This window comes from Pan troglodytes, chromosome 11, assembly GCF_028858775.2.
Source record: "Pan troglodytes isolate AG18354 chromosome 11, NHGRI_mPanTro3-v2.0_pri, whole genome shotgun sequence".
Taxonomy (NCBI): domain Eukaryota; kingdom Metazoa; phylum Chordata; class Mammalia; order Primates; family Hominidae; genus Pan; species Pan troglodytes.
Genome location: NC_072409.2, coordinates 4,999,009 through 5,025,954, shown reverse-complemented (window position 1 = coordinate 5,025,954; position 26,946 = coordinate 4,999,009). Strand labels below are relative to the sequence as shown.

The window sequence follows — 26,946 nt, the reverse complement described above, 5'->3', positions numbered from 1 at the left end:
TCTCAGAAAGAAAAAAAAAAAAATAGCAGTCCCCAACCTTTTTGGCACAAGGGACCGGTTTTGTGGAAGACAATTTTTCCACAGATGGAGGCGGGAGGATGGTTTTGGGATGATTCAAGCACATTACACTTAGTGTGCAGTTCATTTCTATTATTATGTTGTAATACATAATGAAATAATTACACAACTCACCATAATGTAGAATCAGTGGGAGCCCTGAGCTTGTTTTCTTGCAACTAGACCATCCTCTCGGGATGATGGGAGACAGTGACGGATCATCAGGCGTTTGTTTCTCATAAGGAGCATGCAACCTGGATCCCTCACATGCACTGTTCACAATAGGGTTCACACTCCCATGAGAATCTAATGCTGCTGCTGAGCTGACAGGAGGTGGAGCTTGGGTGGTAATGCGAGCCATGGGGAGCGGCTGTAAATACAGATGAAGCTTTGCTCCACTGCCTGCTGCTCACCTCCTGCTGTGCAGCCTGGTTCCTAACAGGCCACGGACTAGGTTGGGGACCCCTGGCTTAGAATATCCAGTGTCATGAGCAGGCTGCTCACAAGGCTGGATTACAGACTTCTAAGACTTTTATGGGCTCCGAGAGTCCCTAGGCTCAGGCTTCCATCCTCATATCTCCTCCTCTGGGTCCTGCCCTCCCTCCCCCAATCCTCTGATGAATGTCAGCCTCCAGCAATCCCCGGCCCAGCCCCCTGCCCCATAGCACTTGGTCTCTGCACAGAGTTCTGGCTTGGTGGCCATCTCTCCAGATTTGGCTCAAATCACAGGCTCTAAGGTCAGACCCCCAGAGTTACCCCAGGCAGTGTCCTGCTTTCTAGTGACATAGCCTCAGGCAAGGACCTAGCTCCTTGTGCCTCAGTTTTCCCCAATGTAAACACAGAGGTAGCAATGGTGTCAACTGCAAAGGGTGGCTGTGAAGTGCTTGGCACCATGCCAGGCACACAATGGCTTCCTGATTGTACCAGTCACAAGATTGGTTACTTTCTTGTTGGAAACCAGTTGGGAGGTGGATGCTGGAAGTTGAGGTCACAGAGGTCTATAGAGAGTGAATAAGCCCTTTTTCTCTGGGAGGTTCTTGCACTTGAGTGCCCAGCTGGTCCTCATTGCAGGTTGGGGGAGGGATACAGGGTTGTAGAAGAGCTCCAGAATCGGCCCCAAATAGGTGAGATCAGAGTTCTGCCATTGAAAGGCTTCTTGCCCTCCTTGGGCCATTTCCTCTATTGCAAGATGGGGTGGAGCCACTTGCTCTGCCAGCCTGACAGGGGAGTTAGCAGGGCCAGAAAAGGAGTTGGAGCTGGGCTTTTGGAAAGGGAAAAGTTGTGTGCATTTCCTGAAAGCTTCTCTCTTCCTTGCTGGTAGGTTTTGTACCAGCTGAATCCTGGGGCCTTGGGGGTGAACCTGGTGGTGGAGGAAATGGAAACCAAAGTCAAGCATGTGATAAAGCAGGTAAGAGGCCAAGCCTGTGCATCCCATGCCGGGTGGTTCTGTGACTGTGATTTTCCCCAATACAAGCTCTTCCCATGTTGGAGAAGCTTCCTGATGCGGCAGCTGGATTCCTCACTGCTGACACTTGTGGAGACTAATCTGGTTGGGGTAGATGTGGGGGTGCGTGAAGCTCTGTCACCTTGATGGGGAAGCAATGCTAATTTTTACTCCAACACCACCACCACCCACCATTTACGCATCACGTGCTGTATGCCAGGCACCGACTCACTTCATCCCCCGTCAACCCTGTAAAGCAGAAACAATGACCCTGTTTATAGCCAAAGACAGTGAGGCTCAATGCAGCGCCAGACTAGGCAAGGTCACACAATTTCCAAGAGGATTTGAATTCAGGCCACCTCACTGGGGGACACCGTGCTACCCAGTGCTGGGTCACCAGTTTTACCAAAAGGGAGCCAGGCCCAGAGAGGATGGGGACTGGCTCAAGGTCACACAGGGCTAAGGTCACACACCAGGCCCTGAGCCCTTCCACCACACTCCTCACCAGGGCTAGCAGGGCATGGGGAGGTGTAGGCCTGCAGGAAGACAGCCCTTTGTGTGTCCGAGACAGGGAGGTCCAGATCAACAGAGGGACTAGGGTGAGAAAGCTGCTGCAAGAGTCCCTAGCATGCCCTCCTCTCTGTGGTGGTGGCAGGGACCCAGCAGGTTCAGGGCTGGCCATACAGCGGGAGGAGCTTTGTCAGCAGCTGCTACTGGGCCAGGCCTCAGTCCATACAGCTCCGCAGTCTCACCCTGTATGGCTGGGCCTGGAGTCCTTGCCCCTGCCCTGCTCCCTTGCTGGCTGGCTGTGGGGTTGGCCCCCTTGTCTCACAAGCCACTGGGGCAGTGTGGCTGACTGCCCTCTGAGCAGTTAAGGAGCTTTTTTTTTTTTGGAGATGGAGTCTTGCTCTGTTGCCAAGGCTAGAGTGCAGTGGCGTGATCTCGGCTCACTGCAACCTCTGCCTCCTGGGTTCAAGCAATTTTCCTGCCTCAGCCTCCCAAGTAGCTGGGACTACAGGCACACGCTGCCACGCCCGGCTAATTTTTTGTATTTTAGTAGAGACAGGGTTTCACCGTGTTGCCCAGGCTGGTCTCGAACTCCTGGAACTCCTGAGCTCAGGCAGTCCGCCCGCCTCGGCCTCCCAAAGTGCTGGGATTACAGACATGAGCCACCGCGTCCGGCCTGAGGAGCTTTTAAAAATGTCAGCCATGACTAGGCATGATGGCTCATCCCTGTAATCACAGCATTTTGGGAGGCCGAGGCAGGCAGATCCCTTGAGGTCAGAAGTTTGAGAGCAGCCTGGCCAACATGGTGAAACCCCATCTCTACTAAAAATACAAAAATTAGCTGAGCATGGTGGTGGGTGCCTATAGTCCCAGCTACTTGGGAGCTGACGCGGGAGAATTGCTTGAACCCGGGCGGCGGAGGTTGCAGTGAGTCGAGATTGCGCCACTGCCCTCCAGCCTGGGTGACACAGCAAGACTCTGTCTAAATTAATTAATTAATTAATTTAATTAAAAATAAAAATATCACCCAATTATTTCTAAATAAAAATTGGGGAAAGAGAGTGTAGGTAGGAGTTTATGGGTTCTTCCAGTCTTTTTTCCTAAGCGTTTGTAAACTTTTTTGGATTCAGGAGAATGGTATCGTTAAAGTTGATAGCATCCTTTTTATATTGCAAACATAGTTTCATGTCATTCCCACAGCCCCCTCCTCTCTTGGCTCTGGCAACTGTGTGGCCTCCTGTCTTGCTTGATGTGCTGTAACTAACCCAAGCCATCCCTATCACATGGGCTGAGCATTGAGCTTGTTCTCAATTTTTCACTTTGTGTAAACAGCTCTGATAAAGATGCTTATAGCATTATGGTTTTGTTTGTTTTTTTGTTTTGCTTTGTTTTGTTTTGGTTTTTTTAGCATCCATGATTTCCTTAGGAAAAATTCCTAGGAGTGAGATTTCTGGGTCATACGATGTAACTTTTTTTTTTTTTTTTTTTTTTGAGATGGAGTTTTGCTCTTGTTGCCCAGGCTGGAGTACAGTGGTGTGATCTCAGCTCACTGTAACCTCTGCCTCCCGGATTCAAGCGATTTTCCTGCCTCAGCCTTCCTGAGTGGCTGGGATTACAGGCACGTGCCACCACATCCGGCTAATTTTGTATTTTTAGTAGACGGGGTTTCTCCATCAACATGGAGAGGATGGTCAGGCTGGTCTCAAACTCCCGACCTCAGATGATCCGCCTGCCTCGGCCTCCCAAAGTGCTGGGATTACAGGCGTGAGCCACCCCACCCAGCCGCTTTTTTTTTTTTTGAGACGGAGTCTCGCTTTTGTTGCCCAGGCTGGAGTACAATGGCGTGATCTCGGCGCACTGCAACCCCCTTCTCCCAGGTTCAAGGTGGTGTTGATTCTCCTGCCTCAGCCTCCAAAGTAGCTGGGATTACAGGCATGTGCCACCACACCCGGCTAATTTTGTATTTTTAGTAGAGACAGGGTTTCTCCATATTGGTCAGGCTGGTCTCGAACTCCCAACCTCAGGTGATCCGCCTGCCTCGGCCTCCCTAAGTGCTGGGATTTCAGGCGTGAGCCACTGTGCCCGGCCACAATGTAACATTTTCAAGTCTTTCCATGTTTTGGCCAACTTCACCTCCTCATATGCCCCCTAGGACAGGAGGAAAGGAAGACAGGAAGGCTCACTCAGTGTCTTTGCCCTGGATTCCACGGGACAGTGCCACTGGCATCTCAGGTCTCTCCATAGATCTGGGAACAATTCACTAACTTTACATGATGGTCTGCATTCACCCCATTATAAGAGTACTTCATTCATAAGTCTTTTGAGCAAAATTCTGGGTGAGGATCTGGTATTAGAGCCAGTGGTAGTATATACCTAGGGCCTGTGCCACCAAGTGTGCTGCGGACTCAAAGCTCCGTGCTGCCCTTGCCACCACCCTTCCCTTTCCATGCCCTCCCCACCTCCACCCGGAGAGGGCACAGGAGAGAAGAGCACTGCACATTCCATGCGTGGAGACAACCTTCCCCATGTGGGTAAGGAATGAAGTGGTGAGATTGATGCTTTCCCAACCAGAACAAGATGTTCCTGTTTAAAGACGGTCTGAAAATGGATCCTTTACTGATTTCTTGGAGCGTATATTATGCTGTCCTAAACTTATCTTTGCAACAGGAGCAAAGATGTTCTCATTGCTCTAAGTATTTTTAGATCTCTGCCTTAGGAATATCTTCCATTTGTGCCATATGGTGGGGGCAGGAATGGTGGGAGCCTGTCACTCCTGCTAAATAATGATGATGGTGGTGATGATGGAGGTGGCAATGATGGTGGTAGTGGTGGTGATGGTGGTGGCAGTGATGATGGTGATGATGATGGTGATGATAATGCTGATGGTGGTGATGGTGTGATGATGGTGATGGTGGTCATGGTGATGGTGTGATGATGGTGATGGTGGTCATGGTGATTATGGTCGTGGTGATGATGTGATGATGGTGGTGGTGGTGAGATGGTGATGATAGTAATGGTGATGGTGGTGATGGTGATAATAGTGGTGATGGTGACGGTGTTGATGGTGTGATGGTGGTAATGATGATGGTAATGATGGTGATGATGGTGGTGATGGTGGTGATGATGGTAATGATGGTGATGATAGTGACGATGGTGACAGTGGCATTGATGGTGTGATGGTGGTGATGGTGTGATGATGATGGTGGTGGTGGTGTGATGGTGATGGTGATGATGTTGGTGATGGTGGTGATGATGGGGATAATAGTGGTGGTGGTGACAGTGGTGTTGATGGTGTGATGGTGGTGATGGTGTGATGATGATGGTGGTCGTGGTGTGATGGTGATGGTGGTAATGATGGTGATGAGGTTGGTGATGATGGGGATAATAGTGGTGATGGTGACGGTGGTGTTGATGGTGTGATGGTGGTAATGATAGTGGTGGTGGTGGTGATGGTGTGATGATGGTTAAGGTGGTGATGGTAATGATTTTGATGATGGTGATGATTGTGTGATGATGGTGATGGTGGTGGTGATGGTGATTTTGGTAATGATGGTGGTGATGGTGATGATAGTGATGATGGTGATGGTGGTGGTGTTGGAGTGATGGTGGTAGTGGTGGTGGTGTGATGATGATGATGGTGGTGATGGTGATGATGGCGGTGATGGTGATGGTGGTGATGATGGTGGTAATGATGGTGGTGATGGCAGTGATGATGATGGTAATGATGGTGATGACAGTGGTGATGGTGATGGTGATGATGGTGATGATGGCAGTGATGGTGATGGTGGTGATGAAGGTGGTAATGATGATGTTAATGATGGTGACGATAGTGGTGATGGTGGTGGTGATGGCGTGATGGTGGTAATGGTGGTGGTGTGATGATGGTGATGATGGTAATGATGGTGGTGATGGTGGTGATGATGATGGTGATGATGGTAATGATGGTGGTGATGGTGGTGATGATGATGGTAATGATGGCGATAATATATGATGATGATGGTAATGATGGCGATGACAGTGGTGATGGTGACAGTGGTGGTGATGGAGTGATGGTGGTAATGGTGGTGGTGGTGGTGTGATGATGGTGGTGATGGTGATGATGGTAATGATTGTGATGATGGCAGTGATGGTGATGGTGGTGATGAAGGTGGTAATGATGATGTTAATGATGGTGATGATAGTGTTGATGGTGGTGGTGTTGGAGTGATGGTGGTAATGGTAGTGGTGGTGGTGTGATGATGGTGATGATGGCAGTGATGGTGATGATGGTGATGGTGATGATGGTGACAGTGATGGTGGTGTTGGTTTTGGTTGTGGTAATGATGGTGATGGTTGTGGTGGAGGTGGTGGCTGTGCAGATGATGGTAATGGTCGTGGTGGTGGTGGTGATGGCAGTGATAACGGAGATGATTTGCTACATGTTTATTTAGCTCATGCTCTTGTGCCCTTGCAGGTGGAATGCATGGATGACCATTACGCCAGTCAGGCCCTGGAGGAGGTAACTCTCAGGGTAGTTTTCCCTCTGGAAGAGCTCAATGGAGCATACACAGACTGTGTTCTGTACCTTCTTGTTGAGTGCCTGGGTGAAGAGAAGGCTGGAGGGAGGGATAGAGCATCAGCACCAGTTTTGCCTCAGCTGTGAAGCCAGCAGCCCCAGGTCATGAAGGGAGTCCATGCCCCAAACACTCACTGCTAAATGCAGGTGCCGACAACTTAGAACATATGTTCCCAGAGAACATAAAGTTTAAATATTGGGCTGGGCACGGTGGCTCACATTTGTAATCCCACCACTTTGGGAGGCCGAGGCGGGTGGATCACTTGAGGTCAGGAGTTCAAGACCAGCCTAGCCAACATGGGGAAACCCTGTCTCAACCAAAAATACAAAAAAATTAGCTGGGCATGGTGGTGGGCGCCTGTAATCCCAGCTACTTCGAGAGGTTGAGGCGGGAGAATCACTTGAACCTGGGAGGTGGAGATTGCAATGAGCCGAGATTGCACCATTGCATTCCACCCTGGGTGACAGAGCAAAACTTTGTCTCAAAAATAAATAAATACTGGCCGGGTCCCTAGGTTAATCTACCAATAACTTTTTAAAATATTTTTTATTCAATATAAAATTATTAATTACAGCAGAAAATTTTAAAAATACAGAATTGGGTTTTCTTTTGTTTTTACCTTTTTTTTTTTTTCCTTTAATAGCAATGGGGTCTCACCATTTTGCCCAGGCTAGTCTGAATTTCTGGGCTCAAGCAATCGTCCCACCTCGGCCTCCAAAGTGCTGGGGTACAGGCATGTACCACCACGCCCATACCAGAACTGTTTAACAAAACAAATATAAATTACCCTTAATTCTACCATTCAGAGCTGCCCAGCAGTAACGTACTCGTTTACAATAATAGCGATAACAGCTGCACCTCGGTTTGATTGGCAAAGCCTCCGAGTAGCCTTTCTTTGTGTTTCTTGAATTTCCCACGAGCTTGAAGGTGTCCCCTCTTATCTCATGGTCACTTGTTTGTCTTCTGGAATTGCTGGCTCTGGAGCTAGGCCAGCAAACATTATTGGGTGTATAGTGTGACCGAAGCACAGTGGTGGGCCCAGGCTACTCGGTAACAAATGGGAAGAAAGAGCATGGGGCCTGCCCAGAGCCGCACACCGCCGTGGCTTTTCACGTTGCTGATTCCCATCCACAGCCCACTAGGCCACCTGCTTTCATGCCCAACCTTCCACCCCAAGCAGTTGTCTGTCTGGCTCCATGTCTCTAAGGCAGCCCTATCTGCTCCTGTTTGGGCATGTTTCAAAGCACTTTCCGCCAGGGCAGGGGCACCGGGACCTCTCCGTGTGCCCACCTCCCGGTGTCTGCACCACCTCCTCCAGCCAGCCCTGGCTGTGGCTGATCCCCACCTTCCTGGCACTGCCTGCCACAGCTCACTCACCCCCCATGGTATCCCTGTGAGGCAGATTCCACTGGGACCCCCATTTTCAGATGACAATATGAGGCCCAGTCACCCAACACAGCCAGCTCATGCTGGAGACAGGACCCACATCGGACTGCCTGGCTCCCAACCACCGTGCAGCTTCCCTGAGCCCACTCCCTGGCCCAGCTCAGAGCCCGAGGCTTGCATGTTTGTTGGGATGTGTGACAGAGAAGCCCGAGCTGAGAAAGGCATGGAGAGGCACTGACTTCTCCGTTTCCTCTGCTCTATCCTGGCAGCTGATGCCACTGCTGAAGCTGCGGCACGCCCACATCTCTGTGTACCAGGAGCTGTTCATCACGTGGAATGGGGAGGTGGGTCAGAGCTGACACCTACGGGCTCAGCCGCCACGCAGTGGGCTGCAGGACCAAGCAGACTGAGCCCAGAGCACGCCCACCCCCCACTGTCAGAATAGCTCGTGTGGCAATGGCAGTGACTGTAAACGCGGCCACCCCTGACCTAACACTCACTGGGGCCAGGTACCATGCTGGGGGCTTTCCGTGCATAGTCTCATAGGAGCCCCAAAAACCTCATCGTCAGGAGAGTTTGTTTTTTTTTTTGGACAAAGTCTCGCTCTTATCCCCCAGGCTGGAGTGTAATGGTGTGATCTTGGCTCACTGCAACCTCTGCCTCCCGGGTTCAAGAGATTTTCTTGCCTCAGCCTCCCGAGTAGCCGGGATTACAGGCGCGTGCCATGACGCCCGGCTAATTTTTGTATTTTTAGTAGAGACGGGGTTTCACCATGTTGGCCGGGCTGGTGTTGAACTCCTGACCTTAAGTGATCCGCCCGCCTCGGCCTCCCAAAGTGCTGGGATTAGAGGCGTGAGCCAGCACGCCTGGCCAGGAGGGGTTCTTAACCCATTTGACAGAAGAAGAAACAGAGGCTAACAGAAACAAGTTGCTCCAGGTTACCCAGCTAGTACGTGGCCAAGCCAGAGGGCCAGGCCAGATGGGCCTGACTCCCGGGCTCTGCACGCAGCCACCGAGCTTGTCCTGGTGAGCCTGTGCCTCTGATGACAGAGTTTTCACTTTCATGGAAGGAGCTAGTTGACCCCCGTCTCCACAGCCACCCGACGCCGATGCCGTCCTGGGCCTGTGCGCCCCTTACTCCTGCAGCCCCTGTGCAGCTTACTGACCAGCACCACATCTGTCATCACGTGCCAGGAGGGCTGCAGGGCAGGAAGTACTGTCCCTGTGCTCCTGATGGGGCCTAGGGCTCCGGTTCAGGAGCTCTCCAAGGCTACACAGCTAGTAAACAGCTGATTGGGGACGGAGACTCAGGTCCAGCAGCCGGGTCCTGTAGGCTGGACGACTTCTTGTCTTTACAAGGAGCCAGGAGCTTTCCAGTCACTTCTGATGGGACTGAGGCAGACAGCGGGAGGCTGAGCAGGCACAAGGGGTGCTGGAGGTAAAGAGAGGCTGAGAAGCCTTCTGCCAGGCGCCAGCCTGCATGAGATGTCCACACTGGTGTTCCCACCTGGGGCCAACAATCCCGGGTCCGAGCAGGAAAGGCCCTTCACACGCTCCCTCTGCTCCAGCTGGGTCTTGGGGAGGGGACCTCACTGCATGCACTCCCAAAGATTTTCTGAGCACCCCCTAATGCTCTCAAGGAGGGTACAGAGAAGCCAAGAGGACATTTCCCTATGGGAGGGAGCACAGAATTGGGGGCCCTGACCTGGTCTGCTGGGGCTCTGGCCAGGGCAGGGTCCTCAGAGGAAATGGGTCTGAGCTGAGCCCTAAAGGGTGCGTAGTTATCCCTATGAAGGGGGTGGGTAGTGGTCCAGGCAGAGGGGTCCATGTGTGCAGTGGCCAGGGGACAAGTGCAGCTTTTGGGAAAGTCCAAGTAGCTTGGTGTGGATGGAGTGTGGAGTGGAGGTGGAGCCTGGGAATGGGGAGAGGAGAGAGAGGAAGCTGAAGGTGGGGCAGGAGGGGCTTGTAGCCCCCTCCAGTGGGCAGTGCTCCCACGGCCACTGCAAATGGCAGCTGAGCGCAGGGAGGCCCTGGAGCAGGCCAGCCTGCAGAAGCACCGGGGCCTGGGCGTCCTTTGGCTAAGGGCCTCCTGTCCCAGCAGATCTCTTCTCTGTACCTCTGCCTGGTGATGGAGTTCAATGAGCTCAGCTTCCAGGAGGTCATTGAGGATAAGAGGAAGGCAAAGAAAATCATTGACTCTGAGGTGAGGTCCTCTGGGGCACCAGGCCTGGGGGCCACCTAGACCTGTGACACAGGCCCTGCGGCGCAGGGCAAAGTAACAGCGGGAGGGCAGGCACCATGGAGTCCAGCCTTGTTTTTTTCTTAAATGTATGCCTCGAGGCATTGCACTCTAGGATGTGTGCAGATCTTAAGTGCACAGTTTGATGCACTCACACAACTTCCACCCAGATCAAGACAGAAGGCGTTCCTAACCCTAGAAGGTTCCCAGTCGGTGACCATGATTCCAGATTGTTCTGCCGGTCCCTGAAGTTCCTGTAAATGGACTCGTCCGGCATGCTGCCACTCCTGTCTGGTCTCCTTCCCTCAGCCTGCTGTTGTGAGCCCCGCGGTGCTGCTGCATGCACCAGCAAATCATGTGTTCATTGCTTGCTGCCACTCTGCTGCCTGATCGTGCTGCAGGCTGTTTACCTAGTCTCATTTGGGCTGCTTCCAGTTTGGGGCTATTGTGAATAAGGCTGCTATGAGCATTGCTGGAAGACACTCACTTTTCTGGGATGAATACCTAGGAGTGGAATTATTGGGTCGTAGAGTACATGTGTGTAGCTTCAGTGGCTGCTCCAAACAGATTTCCGACGTGGTTTGGTTGGCCCCATGTTTACTCTCACAAGTTGTGAGCATTCCCGATCCACATGGAGGCCAGCACTTCATTGTGTCAGTCTTGTTGTTGTTGTTGTTGTTGAGACGGAGTCTCACTCTGTCGCCCAGGCTGGAGTGCAATGGCACGACCTTGGCTCACTGCAACCTTCGCCTCCCTGTTCAAGCGATTCTCCTGCCTCAGCCTCCCGAGTAGCTGGGACTACAGGTGCCCACCACCACACCCAGCTAATTTTTGTCTTATTAATAGAGACAAGGTTTTGCTATGTTGCCCAGGCTGGTCTCGAACTCCTGACCTCAAGTGATCCACCCGCCTCGGCCTCCCAGAGTGCTGGGATTACAGGTGTGAGCCGCCGCGCCCGGCCAGTTCACTTTCTTAATGATGTCTTTTGATGATGGAAAGTCCTAACTGTAATGGAGTTCGCTTTCCCAATGCTGACTCTTATGGTTAGTGCCTTTGGAGTTTAAGAAGCATTTCCTGCTCCAAGATCATGAAGATACTCTCCTGTCTTGTGGAAGCTTGGTTGTTTTTGCCTTCACATTTAGATCTTTCATCTACCCCAGATGAATGCTGCCTGCTTTTACCCTGAGAACTGTGTTTGGGGGGACCATGTCCCCCTGAGGGGCTCTTCGGGGCACACAGCTCTTCTCTTACCATGGGCCTCAGAGGCAGGCCCGGAGTGAGTTTCAGACTTTGTGAGTGAAGCCCTTCAAAACACAAAATATTCCCAGAAACCCAGTAAGTGCAGCAGACCTACTCTAACTGGGGGCAGTGGGAGGACGCCCACATCCTGCCCCCTCAGCCCCTCTCTGACACCCCAGGGTGGCCCTGAATCCAGGGGCCCTAGGAGCCCAGCTTCAGAATCACCGCCCTGGGTACTCGATGGAGCTTGTCTCTGATGCAGAACACTCCTAGCATTCTCTCTCAGGGCTCTTTTCATTTGAATGATCTAGAGGATTGAGCTCATGTAGGCACTGAAGGCTTCCACCTCTCCCATACCCGCAAGGCCGATCTGCCTTCAGCTCCCAGCAAGTGTGGGGCAGCGCGGGCCACAGAGTAGGGTGCAGGGATGGGGCCCCTGCAGCACCCAGGGTCTCTGGTATGGAGACAGCAGTGTGGAGTCTGGAAACTCAGAGTCCTTCTGGCTGCCGCCGCGGCTTTACCATCTGGAGAGCCACCACGCTGAAGCCTCCTCCACCCTGAGCGCTTGGCTGGCTTCAGGCCTGTCTCAAGATGCAAGGAGAGGATACACCACCATCCTACTGGCTGCTCTGAGTGTCACCCCCCTGAAAGCAGCACAGGGTGCCCCTCCCATCCTGGCACCCCCTACTTCTCCCCCAGTGGATGCAGAATGTGCTGGGCCAGGTGCTGGACGCGCTGGAATACCTGCACCATTTGGACATCATCCACAGGTAAGTGGGGCCCCTGACCTCTGCGGACTGGCTGGCTGCTTCGGGAGAAAAGGCACTGAGGCCACTCGGGTGCCAGTGCCCGTGGGCAGGATCTGGGGAGAAAGGTGCACCGGGCCAGTGCAGCCAGGATAGGATGGGACCTTACAGAGCTCCTCCCAGGCTTGAAAGAGGCTCTTCCAAGTGGTCTCAAGCCATGTGCACATGCACAGCTGCATGGGGTGTGCGCTAGCCAGGCGGGCTGCTCTAGAGTTCGTGGAAAGGAAGGAGGCAAAAGCCCTGCCAAGAAGAGAGACCGGGTTGCCTGCTGTGGGGCCAGTGTGGGCTGAGTGGGCCCTGCTGAGCCTTTGACCCCCAGCGGCACAACTTTCAGGCTGGAGAATCCATGGTCTGAAGGGGCTGGGAGATGGCTCCAATTCTGAACACCAATATCTTATTTAAAGAGGAAGAGGGAAACTATGCAGCTGGGCGTGGTGGTGCACGCCTGTGGTCCTAGCAACATGGAGGCTGAGATGGGAGGATTGCTTGAAGCCAGGAGCTTGAGGCTGCAGTGAGCTATGATCGTGCCACTGCACTTCAGCCTGGGCAACCCTGACTTAAAACACACACACACACACACACACACACACACACCACGCAGACCATACGTACAAAGGGAATGCTCACATTCCACATTCAGTGTTAATGTCACTAGACGTCACACAATGGCCAAAAATCAATCCCCAGGCAAATGTGTAGCTGAGATATCTAAGGAGGTGAACATGTCAATTAAGGGACCTCTTCGGAGTGTTGGGTGTGTTCCTACTTGTGGTTGAGGATTTTTCCCCCGATTTAAAATAATTGAGTATATTTCTGTACATAGGAAACAACTGCTTAAAAAGTAGGCTGAGATGGGGCATTTTCTGGAGGAGAGGAGGATGTGGGCTGCTGCTGCAGAACCAGGTGGGGCAGGGAGCAGAGAGTCAGGCTCAGCACCCACACTGGTCCCACCTGGGGTCGTGGGTGGTGGCTGCCCAGGTGGCCCCTTGGCACCCAGAGGCAAACCCACCTCTTGGTTTCAGGAATCTCAAACCCTCCAACATCATCCTCATCAGCAGTGACCACTGCAAACTGCAGGACCTGAGCTCCAACGTGCTAATGACAGACAAAGCCAAATGGAATATTCGTGCGGAGGAAGGTAGCAGGGGCTCCCCCAGGTTGTGGGAGAGGGGGTTGGCGCCTAGAATCCAGACGGTGTTGGCCACTCTGGGTGCTGGAGTGAGGCAACATCAAACAGCTGTTTGCTCAGAAGGTCCCCACAAAGCCCTGGCCTTGTGTAAACTCCAAAGAGACCTCCTTTGGGTTGCAACTGAGCAGGCATGCCACCACCAGGGGCAGAGGCAGGGCCCCACAGACACCCGACATTTGAGAGAAACAAAGTCGTGGTTGTTTGTGGTACCCCAGAAAATGTTGCCTCTCATGGAGGGAAAAGAAAGTGTCAGAAGGAAGGATATGAAAATGCCCAGGACGGAGGGTCTGTGGGTGCCAGGCACTGGCTGCGTGTAGATCACTGAGTCCTACAACAATCCAGGAGATGAAGGGGTGGGTGGCAAGGGGAGACGAGTTCTCGTTCCTTTGAAAAGATGGCCAGAGAAAGGGGGCTGGAGAGAGCAACCACAGAGGAGGGGTCCAGAGTCCCAGGATGGCAGTTGCTGGTTGCACTCTGTTTTTTTTTTTTTTTTGAGGTGGAGTCTCGCTCTGTCGCCCAGGCTGGAATGCAGTGGCACAATCTCGGCTCACTTCAAGCTGCGCCTACCGGGTTCACGCCATTCTCCTGCCTCAGCCTCCCGAGTAGCTGGGACTACAGGCGCCTGCCACTGGGCCCAGCTAATTTTTTGTATTTTTTTTAGTAGAGACCGGGTTTCACCATGATCTCGATCTCCTGACCTCATGATCTCCCACCTTGGCCTCCCAAAGTGCTGGGATTACAGGCGTGAACCACTGCGCCCGGCCACACTCAGTCCTTGGTAGACAGAAGATGAATGAGTAGATGGGTGGGTGTGTGGTTTGGTGGGTGGTAGGATGGATAGGTGGGTGGGTAAGTGGATGGATGATGGGTGGGTGAGTGGATGGATGGATAGGTGGGTGGATAGATGGATGAATAGGTGGGTGGGTGAGTGGATGGATGGATGGATGAGTGGATGGATGAATGGATGGATGGATGGATGGATGGATGGATGGATAGGTGGGTGGGTGAGTGGATGGGTGAGTAGGTGAGTGGATGAGTGGATGGATGGATGGATGGATGAGTGGATGGATGGATGGATGGCTGGATGGATGGATAGGAGGGTGGGTGGGTGGGCAGGTGGGTGGGTGAGTGGATGGATGGATGGATGAGTGGATGGATGGATGGATAGGAGGGTGGGTGAGTGGATGGGTGGGTGAGTGGATGGATGGATGGATAGGTGGGTGGGTGGGTGGGTCAGTGGATGGATGGATGGATGATAGATGGGTGGATGAGTGGATGGGTGGGTAGGTGAGTAGATGGATGGATGGGTGGATGGGTGTGTGGTTGCATGGGTGGGTGTATGGGCAGATGGGTGAGTGCATGGGTTGTAGATGGATGGGTGGGTGGGTAGATGGATGGGTGGGTGGGTGCATGTGTGGATGGATGTGTGGGTGGGTGGGCATATGGATGGGTGGGTGGATGAATGAGTGAATGAGTGGGTAGGTGGGTGAGTGGATGGATTGGATGAGTGCATGGATGGATGGATGGATGGATGGATGGATGGATGGATGGTTGGTTGGACGGATGGATGAATGGGAGGGTAGGTAAGTGGATGGGTGGGCGGGTGGATGGATAGGTGGGTGGGTCAGTGGATGGACAGATGGGTGGGTGAGTGGATGGATAGGTGGGTGGGTGGGTGGGTCAGTGGATATATGGATGGATAGATGGGTAGGTGAGTAGATGGATGGATGGGTGTGTGGCTGGAGGGATGGGTGTGTGGGTGGATGGGTGAGTGCATGGGTTGTGGATGGATGGTTGGGTGGGTAGATGGATGGGTGGGTGGGTGCGTGTGGATGGATGTGTGGGTGGGTAGGTGTATGGATGAATGGATGGATGGGTGAGTGTGTGGGTAGATGGGTGGGTGTGTGGATGGGTGGGTGGGTGAGTGAATGAGTGGGTGAGTGAGTGAATGAGTGTGTAGGTGGGTGAGTGGATGGGTGGGTGGATGGATGGATGGATGGATGGGGTGTGTGTGGATGGATGGGTGGACAGACGGGCAGATGGTTGGTTCTATTGGAGGTGTAGATGGCACACGTCCTTGGAGTCCAGCCCTTTACTGTTGGGCTGGGGAATGGAGGTCCAGAGAAAGAGGGGCTGCCTGAAGCCAACCAGGGACTGATGGACTCAGAGGAGTCTGCTCTTTTGCCTCCCTGTCTGGGGTTCCAGTTGAGAAAGTAGGGCAGAGCAACTGTAACTTTGCCCCCAAGGTCCTGACATTTAGAAGGGGCAAGAAGTTTAGAGGCGTGCACAGTTTCTTGGCACGTGCCTCTTCCAACTCCTTCTACAGCCATCTAGGGCACACAGACACACCACCTATATGGGCCAGCCTGGTGGGCACCCACCAAGATGGACAGCTTCAGTGGCTCCAGATCAACGCAAAGCTCCCGCTGATCAGGGCCTCTTCCTCCCCACAGTTAATATTCTCCACCTCTTCTGAGAAGAGGACCTGCAGGGCTTGTGTTTCAAGCTGCTTGCGGGGGGCCACCAAAGGGGATACAGTGCTGGGCAGGGTGACTCTGTCAAGCCCCTGCCCCCAGGGAGCAAAGGACTCAGGGATCCCACCTTGCTTTTACCAACAGACCCCTTTCATAAGTCCTGGATGGCCCCTGAAGCCCTCAACTTCTCCTTCAGCCAGAAATCAGACATCTGGTCCCTGGGCTGCATCATTCTGGACATGACCAGCTGCTCCTTCATGGATGTGAGCCGCCCTCCCTCCCCCACACCCCACATGCTGCTCCCCACGCGCCCAGGCCTGGGGAAAAGGCTTGGCCTCACCCTGCCTCCCCTCTGCATCCCTTCCCCTGGCTCTCTGCAGGCTGCACAGAGCCCCCTCCTCCACCTGCGAGGGGCCTGCCCTCCTCAGAACCCCTCAGCTTGCAGCACCTGCTGGGCTCTAGCAGGATAATGACAGCAGTGGTAATATTCAGACCATCCCACACCACCCTCGCAGCAGCCCTCCAGGTGGTGTCACTGACTCTTGATGGAGAAAAGCCAAGTTCAGGTGCCCTTGTGAGCATGAAGGCTGCATGGAGTTGCAAGCAACGGGAACCCAGTGTGGGCCTGAACACACCCGGCTGTCTCATGCACAAGCCCCAGGCTGGTGTGGAGGTGCCTTCTCTCCTCCTGCACATCCTTAGCATGCAGCTCTTTCTCTCATCCCTGCTGGGGCCCCTGCACCATGGCCACAGCCTGTGGGCAGGAAGGAGGGGAGGCAGAGGGCCCCACTGGCCCCACGAGCACTCCAAGGTCACTCTGGCTGCAGGGAGGCAGGGAAGTCCAGCCTGTCGCTTCCTATCCTCTATATGCAGAAGAGAAAAGTGGGGAAGGCCTGCCATGCCCAAAACAAGGAAGCTCCCCTTCTCCGCAGCACCACCTGCAGGCACCGAGGTCCCCAGAAAGGACAGACACCTGGCTGGACCCAGGTTCCCCATGGTCTCCCAGGCCCCCAGACTCCACCTCTGAGAAGCACCTTGCCACTCCCTTCCTTTGAAAGACTCCCAGGGAAATGAGAGCCTTCCCACTTCGGAGGCTGTGTGACATCCTGGAAATAGCCTGAGCTCCAGCCCCAGCCCAGGCAGTGTGACCCTGGGCATGCTCACACTCTGTGAAATGGGCATGCTGTCTTACTGGCTGGGTCTAGATCAGGGGGCTTTCTTGGCAGGACTCCACCCCGGGAGACAACCCACTGGCTTCTCTGAAACTCCATTTCTTCTTATGGAAGAGCTTGGGGCCCCTGGGGTCTCTGGGCATTCTTGTAGACGGTGGCCACACCTGGCTCTCCCTGGTCTCCTCCTGGATTTCTTGGTCCCTGGTCGTCCCCTGCCCATGCTGGGACCTAGTTTTCATTTACTTAAGGGAATACACAGAGTTGTCCTCTCTCCGTGCAGGGCACAGAAGCCATGCATCTGCGGAAGTCCCTCCGCCAGAGCCCAGGCAGCCTGAAGGCCGTCCTGAAGACAATGGAGGAGAAGCAGATCCCGGATGTGGAAACCTTCGGGAATCTTCTGCCCTTGATGCTCCAGATCGACCCCTCGGATCGAATAACGATAAAGTGAGCTCAGGGTCAGGGTTTACTTTAACCTATGGATTTATCTTTCAACATCTCTCCACCCTAATACAAGCACAGCTAGTTGGCCTTGTAACACCTCAAAGAACTCCATCACAGATGCCCTGATTATCCCTGCACAGCTGGGCTTTGCCCAGTTCTGGCTCTCCCAAACCGTGCTGCGGCGAGTAATCCCGAATGTACAGTGGAGTGAGCAGACTGACCCCCAGGAGGCACAGGAGGCGTAGCCCCCAGGACCCACGACACTTTTAGGGTTCCAGAAAAAAGTTTTCATTCTACATAAAAAAAAAAAAATTCCTAAAGACAATGGTCACCTTTAAATTTTTCATTCTAACTTATTTTAAAATCAGAAGACAAAAGTAAATACATAACACTGGCCGGGGCGGTGGCTCATGCCTATAATCCCAGCACTTTGGGAGGCCGAGGCGGGCAGATCACTTGAGCTCAGGAGTTCTAGTCTAGCCTGGGTAACATGGCGAAACCCCTGTCTCTACGAAAAATACAAAAAATTAGCTGGGTGTAGTGGTGCATGCCTGTGTTCCCAGCTACTGGGGAGGCTGAGGCAGGAGGATTGCTCGAGCCCGGGAGGCAGAGGTTGTTGTAATGAGCTGAGATCTCGCCACTGCACTCCAGCCTGGGTGACAGAGTGAGACCCTGTCTCAAAAACAAAACAAAAACATATAACAAAGAATCCAGGCCGGGCACGGTGGCTCACACCTGTAATCCCAGCAGTTTGGGAGGCTGAGGTGGGTGGATCACTTGAAGTCAGGTGTTCGAGACCAGCCTGGCCAACAGAGCGAAACCCCGTCTCTACTAAAAATAGAAAAAAAATTAGCTGGGCATGGTGGAGCGCGCCTGTAGTCCCAGCTACTCAGGAGGCTGAGACAGAAGAAATGCTGGAACCCGGGAGGCGGAGGTTGCAGTGAGCCGAGATTGTGCCACTGCACTCCAGCCTAGGTGACAAGAGTGAAACTCCATCTAAAAAAAAACCCAAACAAAACAAAAAACCCAACATATAGCAAGGAATCCAGCCTGGGTCATATTCATCTTTATACCAACGCAGTTGTAAAATCTGGGTTTTCATGTTTCTATGGAGGCCGGGGACCACAAGAGCAAAAGTGCCAGGGCCCCGGACTGTCCCCCAGCTCTGTGAGCTGAGGCCCTGCCTCCGTGGAGTACGTCCCTGGGTGTGGAATTGCTGGGGTGCTTGCCGGACACACTGGGGACACTATGAGAGACCCTGCCAAATGGATCCCAAAACAGGGAGCTCAGTGTCCAGTGTCCGCACCAATGGGCAGCCCAGAGCCAGAGGCAGAGGGAGAGCCCCACGGGGAGGCGGCAGGGGGCGCTGCTGGGTTACTCAGCCCTCTCTGCTCCTCTGCTAGGGACGTGGTGCACATCACCTTCGTGAGAGGCTCCTTCAAGTCCTCGTGCGTCTCTCTGACCCTGCACCGGCAGATGGTGCCTGCGTCCATCACCGACATGCTGTTAGAAGGCAACGTGGCCAGCATTTTAGGTGATGCTGGGGACACAAAGGGGGAGCGTGCCCTGAAGCTCCTGTCCATGGCCTTGGCATCCTATTGTTTAGTTCCAGAGGGCTCATTATTTATGCCCCTGGCCTTGCTCCACATGCACGACCAGTGGGTAGGAACAGTTTCCCTCCATCCATCCCTACACACTGCCCAGGACACCGCTCTGCTCAAATATCCTCCATAGCTCCCAACTACCTATAACACAAAGTTCCTCTCCATAGCCTGGCCCCCGTTTTCCCTCCGCTCCTGCTACACAAATCCTCTATGTAGCTCAATGGCCTAGTCACTGCCCACGCCTCCCACAACCCTCTGCTTTTGCTTCCACAGCCTGGGTGGCACACAGTGGTCCCAGGACATCTTCCTCACACAGCACCACTTCCTTCCTGCGTGCTTCTATGTGCCCAGGATGAGCAGAAGTGCGCTCCATCATCTGTGTGCTCCAAGACAGAGACTTGGGTTCTATTAAGGAAAAGTCGCTTGGTCTCAGTGGCCTCATCTGTAAAGTGGGGATGGTAACAGCCCCTCCCTCTCATCCTGAACCTGTGGATCTGAGGAGGGGATGCACACACAGCAGCCAGCGCAGTGTGGTGCCCAGAGACAGAGCCCCGAGGCCCTGGTCCTCAGAAAGGTCCCTCCCCTGCCTTCCTGTCCCTGCAGAGGTCATGCAGAAATTCTCTGGCTGGCCCGAAGTCCAGCTCAGGGCCATGAAGAGGCTTCTGAAAATGCCTGCAGATCAGCTAGGTAGGCCCCACCCTGCACCCCTTTCCCAGCTGCTCCCCTAGGGGCAGAAGCTATGGTCCGGCCTGTGGGGAGCTGAGGCTGGCCCTCACCCCAGGCTCTCCTCGCCAGTGCTTTAGTGCAGCGTGGAGGCGTGCATGTGTCCCCAGAAGAGTCCCGTGTCTGCTATCTGCCTGGGGAAGACAGCAGAGAAGGGGAATGGGTGGTGTGGCAGCCCTCACATGATTTTAATGGAGCCACAGACATCCCATCTACCCCACTGTCCCTATGAGGGGTATCTGAGTTGTTTCTCAGTTTCCACTATTATGAATGATACTAGAATGGACACCCTGGTGTGTATGTATCTGTGCGCTTGTTTCTGTAGCACAGATTCCTAGATGTTCAAGGGTGTGAATACTTTAAATTTTCATAGATACAACTTGCCCATCTATTAAGAATGCATGGCCTGACCCAGTAGCTCACGCCTGTAATCCCAGCACCTTGAGAAGCCAAGGCGGGAGGACTGCTTGAGCCCAGGGATTTGAGACCAGCCTGGGCAACAAAGGGAGAGCCCATTTCTACAAAAAATAAAAAAATTAGCCAGGTGTGGTGACACATGTCTGTTATCCTAGCTACTCAGGAGGCTGAGGCAGGAGGATTGCTTGAGCCCAGGGAATCGAGGCTATAGTGAGCTACGCTTGCACCACCGCACTCCAGCCTAGAAGACCCTGTCTCAGAAAACAAAACCAAACCCAAAAAGATTGTTACTGCTCATTCATGGAGAGTGTTGGGAAAAGCAGGTTTTTTTTTGTTTGTTTGTTTGTTTGTTTTTGAGACAGGGTCTCGCTCTGTCCCCCAGGATGGAGTGCAGTGGTGCGATCTCAGCTCACTGCAACCTCCGCCTCCCGGGTTCAAGTGATTCTCCTGCTTCAGCCTCCCAAGTAGCTGGGACTACAGGTGTGTGCCACCACACCCAGCTAATTTTTCATATTTTTATTAGAGAGGGGGTTTCACCATGTTGGCCAGGCTGGTCTCAAACGCCTGATCTCAAGTGATCTGCCTGTCTTGGCCTTCCAAAGTGTTGGGATTACAGGCGTGAGACACCGTGCTCGGCCAATTTTTAAAACATTTGTGCCAAAACATGCTTTCATAAAATCTTCCCATTCAACCTTTTTCACCTGCCTCAACATTACCTTCACATATCCATCCATCCATCCATCCATCCATCCATCCACTCATCTATCCGTCTATCCATCAGACCTGGATTAGGAATCCACTGAGGTTTGTTGCAGTGGCTCAGGCCTCAGAGGTGACAAGGCCCAGCCCTGGCCTTCGAGTTGGTAGCAGAGGCCTCATATGGGCCTAATTTACCATTCCCTCCCTCCCCTCCTCCTCTTTGACCCCTTTTGTAGCTCAGCTGTGACCAGGACAGAGTCCCTGGGAAGAGAGACTTTGCCTCCCTGGGGAAACTAGGGAAGCTGTTGGGCCCCATCCCAAAGGGTAGGTCTTTCCCACCACCCAGAGCCACACCTCCCTCCACGCCTTGCTTAGAAATGGGCTTGCAGCCCAGCACGGTGGCTCATGCCTGTAATCCCAGCACTTTGGGAGGGGCCGAGGTGGGCAGATCACTTGAGGTCAGGAGTTCAAGACGAGCCTGGCCAGACATGGTGAAACCCTGTCTCTACTAAAAATACAAAAATTAGCCGGACGTGGTGGCACAAGCCTGTAATCTCAGCTACGCAGGAGGCTGAGGCAGGAGAATCACTTGAACCCGGGAGGCGGAGGCTGCAGTGACCGGAGATGATGCCACTGCACAACGGCCTAGGCGACAGAGTGAGACTCTGTCTCAAAAAAAAAAAAAAAAAAAGGGGGGCGGGGCGGGTCTTGCTTCGCTCCACACTCCAGGTGCCAGGACTTCATCCTTGTTGCTCTCATGAGCCTAGAGTGGAGGGATGGCTGCCTGGCCACTGCCCCTCACCCAGTCCCCAGCCCACAAGTTTCTGGCACAGTGGCAGGGTGGATGGAGCCCACCCACCCACGTCCACCCTTAGGGCAGTTGCAGCCAAGGGCTCTGGAGTAGACTGGCTAGGTTCAAACTGCTGAAGAGCAGGTGCTTTCATCCTGCTGACCCCAGGTTCCTCATCTGCATATGGAGGGCAGCCTTGGGAGGGGCCACTTCACAGGGCTGTGGGCAGCACACAGCAGGACGCCCGTGGCAGACATGGCATGCACTCCATGGACCTAGCGCTAATCCTCATTGTCCTTCCCCCTTCTATTCACCCACCTAGGGCCCTGCAGGCTCCTACCAGCCTCTGGGGGCCCTGGTTGGGTCTATATGCCCCCGATCTGGCCCAAAATGAGTCTCCCCTGTGCCGCCCGCCCTGCCAGGTCTGCCGTGGCCCCCGGAGCTGGTGGAGGTGGTGGTCACGACCATGCAGCTACATGACAGGGTCCTCGATGTCCAGCTGTGTGCCTGCTCCCTGCTGCTGCACCTCCTGGGCCAAGGTGGGTGCCAAACCAGGCCAGAGGGGGTCGGGGAGGCTGTGCGCTGCTTCCTGCAGCTGTGCCTCCTGGGCCAAGGTGGGCACCGGGCCGGGTGGGTTAGGGGAAGCCATGCCCTGCTCCCTGCTGCTGCACCTTCTAGGCCAAGGTGGATGCCAGGGCCAGGCCAGGAGACACTCCTGGTGGCCTAGCTCCACCCCCGCCACCTGGTTGGCATCTAACCACTGGAGAGTCCATGCCATCCTGTGCCCATCAGACCCCATCCTGCATAGCAGAGAGGGCACAGGCCAGGAGCTTGGAGACGCGGATCCCACCCAGGCCTGCCTTTTGCCTGCTCCGTGGCCCTGGACAAGTTCCTGATGCTCCTGCCAGTTTCCCAGCTATGAAGCGAGGAGCTGGACACGAGGTCCTCTGGAGTGACCCTCAGGGAGGATGGGTTGTGTCCTCTGAAGAGGGCTGGTAGGAGGGCAGTGCTGAGTTCATTTCACTGTCCTGATGGAAGAGGTTGGAGCTGAGAGATTGAGCCTCCTATGAGAGACACGGGTTGTTAAGAGTTGAATTAGCTTTGATGATTTTTTTTGAAACAAAAAGTATTTAGTTACTTTTTTTTTTTTTTTTTTTTTGAGATGGAGTTTTGCTCGTCACCCAGGCGAGTGCAGTGGCGCACTCTCGGCTCAATGCAACCTCCACCTCCCGGGTTCAAGCGATTCTCCTGCCTCAGCCTCCTGAGTAGCTGGGACTACAGGCACCCACCACCACGCCCGGCTAATTTCTGTATTTTTAGTAGAGACGGGTTTCACCATGTTAGTCAGGCTGGTCTTGAACTCCTGACATCGTGCTCCTCCCAAAGTGCTGGGATTATAGGCATGAGCCACCACGCCCGGCCACCTTTCTAGTTTCACTGTTGAAGTTTGGAGTTCCATGCAATGTTGAAATTGTGTTCAGTGCTGCCTGACCGGCTCCCAGGGACCAGGATGCGTGGCCTGGCCGGGCAGGGCTCCCTTCCGGTCCTTCACTCCATTAGGCCACAGGGATTCATGGAGGCCTGCTCTGGGTCAGAACAAGGCAGACCCTGGTTTCCTTCATGCAAAGTGGAGATGCTATCCCCCAGCCTGTGAGCCTTGTGTGTCTGGCCCCATGCCCGAGCTGTGGGGCTTACCCCAGGTGTCTTCCTCTGGCTTGAGCAGCACTGGTGCACCACCCAGAAGCCAAGACTCCCTGCAACCAAGCCATCACCTCCACCCTGCTGAGTGCTCTTCAGAGCCACCCCGAGGAGGAGCCACTTCTTGTCATGGTCTACAGCCTGCTAGCCATCACCACAACCCAGGGTGTGTCTGCCAGCCACCTCCTGCCCCACCCATGCTCCAGGACAGCCCTTCCCAGGGGTCTTGGAAGGGTTGGTTTGGGGTATAGGTGGGTTGGACAGGACAGTGCTGGGCCTCCTCCTGAGATGCACGGCGGCATTTGGCCATCTTCATTCGGCCACCCCAAATGCTGGTCGCATCCTTTTCCATCTTGATGACAAGCTTCCACTCTTGAAGTCACTGGTTCCCTCTACAGACATGCTAGGCGCAGCTGTGGGCTTCACACCAATGACATCTCTTTCCCACACTTCCTGCCCCTTCTGGGAGGCTGGGGGTCAAATGCCCTGTGTGTCTCCATTCCATAGGGCCCAGTGGGCTTCCGAAGCCACCAGCCAGGACTGTGGGAAGGAGAGGGCCATACAGAGTGCTCACACCTTCACCCACAAATCGGGTGGGCACTGTTCTCCCCAACAGGAAGCTGGGCCTCGAGAGAGCCTAAGGACAGTTGCCAGGAGTCCATGCAGCAGGGTTCAGGGCTGGGGGCTGGGCCCCAGCACCCTCTTTACTGCACAGACTGGATAACTGATCATACATGGCTGATCTCACTTTGGGGAGTGAAAGGAGGCACTAGGAATAGATGTCAACTGGAACCATCAGGCAAAATGGATGTCAGTTCATCCTACCGGGATAGGGCCCCGTCATGGTTCCATCCTGGAAGGCATAGGCTGGCTCTGTGAGCCCAGGAGGCAGGGTCAGGCCCCCTGGATGGGAAGCTACAGAGGTCAGACCCAGCCTGGTAGTGGGATGGCAGCTATTGGGACTGGTGGCCCACGAGATGGACAGACTCCTCTGGGGCCAGTCCCACATCCTCCTGTTCAGGGCTCCGTTGAGTGCACACGACTTGGCCCAGAGCAGGCACCTAGGGTCGCAGGTCAAATGGGACTGCAGTGCCCAAGGACAACAGAGGCAGGAAGGCTTCCTGGAGGGAGGGGCCCTGGGGCCCTCATTCTGGCTCACCCACAGAGTCAGAGTCACTGTCAGACGAGCTGCAGAACGCCGGGCTGCTGGAGCACATCCTGGAGCACCTCAACAGCTCCCTCGAAAGCAGGGACGTCTGCGCCAGCGGCCTGGGCCTGCTCTGGGCCCTCCTGCTGGACGGTGAGGGGCCCTCCTCCTGCTGTCCCACCGGGGCTGGCAGCCCTCCCCCAGCCCCTCCCTAACTGCCCCTGAGAGCCTTCGAGGACCTCCATGTCCTGTCCCTGACACAACAGCCATAGTCCGGGAAAGGCTCTTCTGAGAGCTTCCAACTCCAACAGAAGAAAATCAAGGAGCAGAGAGAGAAAAGGCAGGGGAGGAAAGGCCTTCTGGCAGAGACCGGGCTTCAGGACTTCTTGCCCAGTGGGCAGACCCCTCAGTTTTAAGTGCCTCCTGCCCAGGGAAACGTCCTGGGATTTTCCAGGCAGTCCTGGTTCCAGAGGGCAGCGGTGGTGCTGGATGCCCTGTTTGTTTTGATTTTTGATTCACAGTAGGGGGCCCCCTGGCCTGTGCTGCTTCCCCTCCTCTAGACCCCATCTTGGCACTCCAGCACCCCAGGAAAAAGAGAGCTCCAAACCACGGAAAGCCCGGGAAACCCAAGAACCCTGCCAGCACCCAAAGTGTGGGATTCTCCAAGCCTCTCCTGGGCTAACCCCTGCACCCGTCTCTGAGGACAGTTGACCTTTCCCACCCCATTTCTGCTGTTGTCGTTAGCTGGAGGAAGGCAGCAGATGGGGGATGGGAAGGCCCCCCTGCACACACCCAAGGCCTGGGTGTCCCTTTCCATCCCTGTCCTTGTTCCAGGTATCATTGTGAACAAGGCCCCCTTGGAGAAGGTCCCGGACCTCATCAGCCAGGTGTTGGCCACCTACCCTGCGGATGGGGAAATGGCGGAAGCCAGCTGTGGAGTCTTCTGGCTGCTGTCCCTGCTGGGTGAGCTGGGTGGGCGCCCTGGGCCCCTGGGGCTGGGAGGGGTGGGCCTCGCGGCACAGCAGGCACAAGGCAGCCCGGCCCCTTTCTGCAGGCTGCATCAAGGAGCAGCAGTTTGAACAAGTGGTGGCGCTGCTCCTGCAAAGCATCCGGCTGTGCCAGGACAGAGCCCTGCTGGTGAACAATGCCTACCGGGGACTGGCCAGCCTGGTGAAGGTGTCAGGTGAGCCTGGGGACAGGACGAGGCTGCCACCTAGAGGTGGGGGCAAGAATCAGCCCCCATCAGTTACATCTGCCAGGTGCCACAAGCCAAAAAACAGAAGCAACAAATCAAAAAGGAAAAGAAATTAAAAACTATCTAAAGTCCAGTCATCCAGAAATCACCATCAAGACTTTCACACACACTTGATAAACTCGTCTCTGCGTTATGCTACCCTGTGACCCTCTCTCTGTCCATAAACACATCACATCTGCACAGGTTTCCTAACATGCAGACACACCGTGAACTGATCAAAACAGTCAAAACAGCTCTGGAAACAGTGTCTCCAATTCCCCACAACACAAACCCTGCCTGTTACTCAGCTAGACAGGCTGGGCCCAGCGCTGAGCACAGCACAACCGACGCTCGGCCCACAGCACAGTCCTTCGGAGAGCATCCTGGGCCTGGCAAAGACACCAGCTGGTGCCTGGCAACTCCGGCCTCATGGTCTTGACCTCTGTACTACCTAATCTTCCCCAGAGTGACAACGACCCCTTTGGCTCTGGGGGGGCTGCCTCCTCTGTTCTTGCATGGTCCTGTTCAGGTCATGCCAGCCTACTGGTCCGCCCAAGCTGACGGGGCCTCCTGGGTCCCGTCTCTTGTCCTGTCCCAGGCCCCTGTGTGAGCTCTGGGGTCCCATCCCGTCCTGGGCAGAAGGCTCTTCCCTTTCAGGGGAAAGCAGGGAATGAACCCACTCCCACCCATCCCCCAGAACTGGCGGCCTTCAAGGTGGTGGTGCAGGAGGAGGGCGGCAGTGGCCTCAGCCTCATCAAGGAGACCTACCAGCTCCACAGGGACGACCCGGAGGTGGTGGAGAACGTGGGCATGCTGCTGGTCCACCTGGCTTCCTATGGTGAGAACCCTTTCTCGCCTCACACTCCCTAGAGCCCAGCGGTCAGGGGTGCCCCGCTCCCCCTATAACTGACAGGGAAGGAGCACACGGAAGGTGGGCTCAACCCCACTTCTCGGCCCACTTAAACTTCCCACTCATTTGGCATCTTCTGAGCACCAGGGGTTGTCCTGGCTGAGGGTGACGCTTGGGGCTCCGGAACTGCAAGGTGGCTCTGTGCATGCCAAGCCCAAGGGGGAATGCGACCCACTCTCATCCTTCTGGGGCTCCTGGCAAGGGGCACAGGAAG

At 54.5% G+C, this 26,946-nt stretch overlaps 1 protein-coding gene across 5 annotated transcripts in view; it reads left to right on the top strand.

The window, feature by feature from the left end:
• STKLD1 (serine/threonine kinase like domain containing 1) overlaps positions 1-26,946 on the top strand; it is a 28,978-nt gene that overhangs the window by 1,320 nt on the left and 712 nt on the right. For 3 of the 5 annotated variants that reach the window (XM_016961991.4, XM_024345956.3, XM_001154124.8), the window contains exons 2-17: positions 1,379-1,465; positions 6,462-6,506; positions 8,220-8,294; positions 10,052-10,153; positions 12,128-12,198; positions 13,257-13,372; positions 16,042-16,160; positions 17,350-17,513; positions 18,914-19,044; positions 19,718-19,801; positions 22,166-22,282; positions 23,467-23,607; positions 24,607-24,741; positions 25,423-25,551; positions 25,643-25,771; positions 26,520-26,660. In XM_016961991.4, coding sequence (XP_016817480.1) covers positions 1,379-1,465; positions 6,462-6,506; positions 8,220-8,294; positions 10,052-10,153; positions 12,128-12,198; positions 13,257-13,372; positions 16,042-16,160; positions 17,350-17,513; positions 18,914-19,044; positions 19,718-19,801; positions 22,166-22,282; positions 23,467-23,607; positions 24,607-24,741; positions 25,423-25,551; positions 25,643-25,771; positions 26,520-26,660 — 1,786 coding nt within the window. The remainder of the gene's footprint in view (positions 1-1,378; positions 1,466-6,461; positions 6,507-8,219; positions 8,295-10,051; positions 10,154-12,127; positions 12,199-13,256; positions 13,373-16,041; positions 16,161-17,349; positions 17,514-18,913; positions 19,045-19,717; positions 19,802-22,165; positions 22,283-23,466; positions 23,608-24,606; positions 24,742-25,422; positions 25,552-25,642; positions 25,772-26,519; positions 26,661-26,946) is intronic. The other 2 variants (XM_054658477.2, XM_063787462.1) reach the window with 1 other exon arrangement.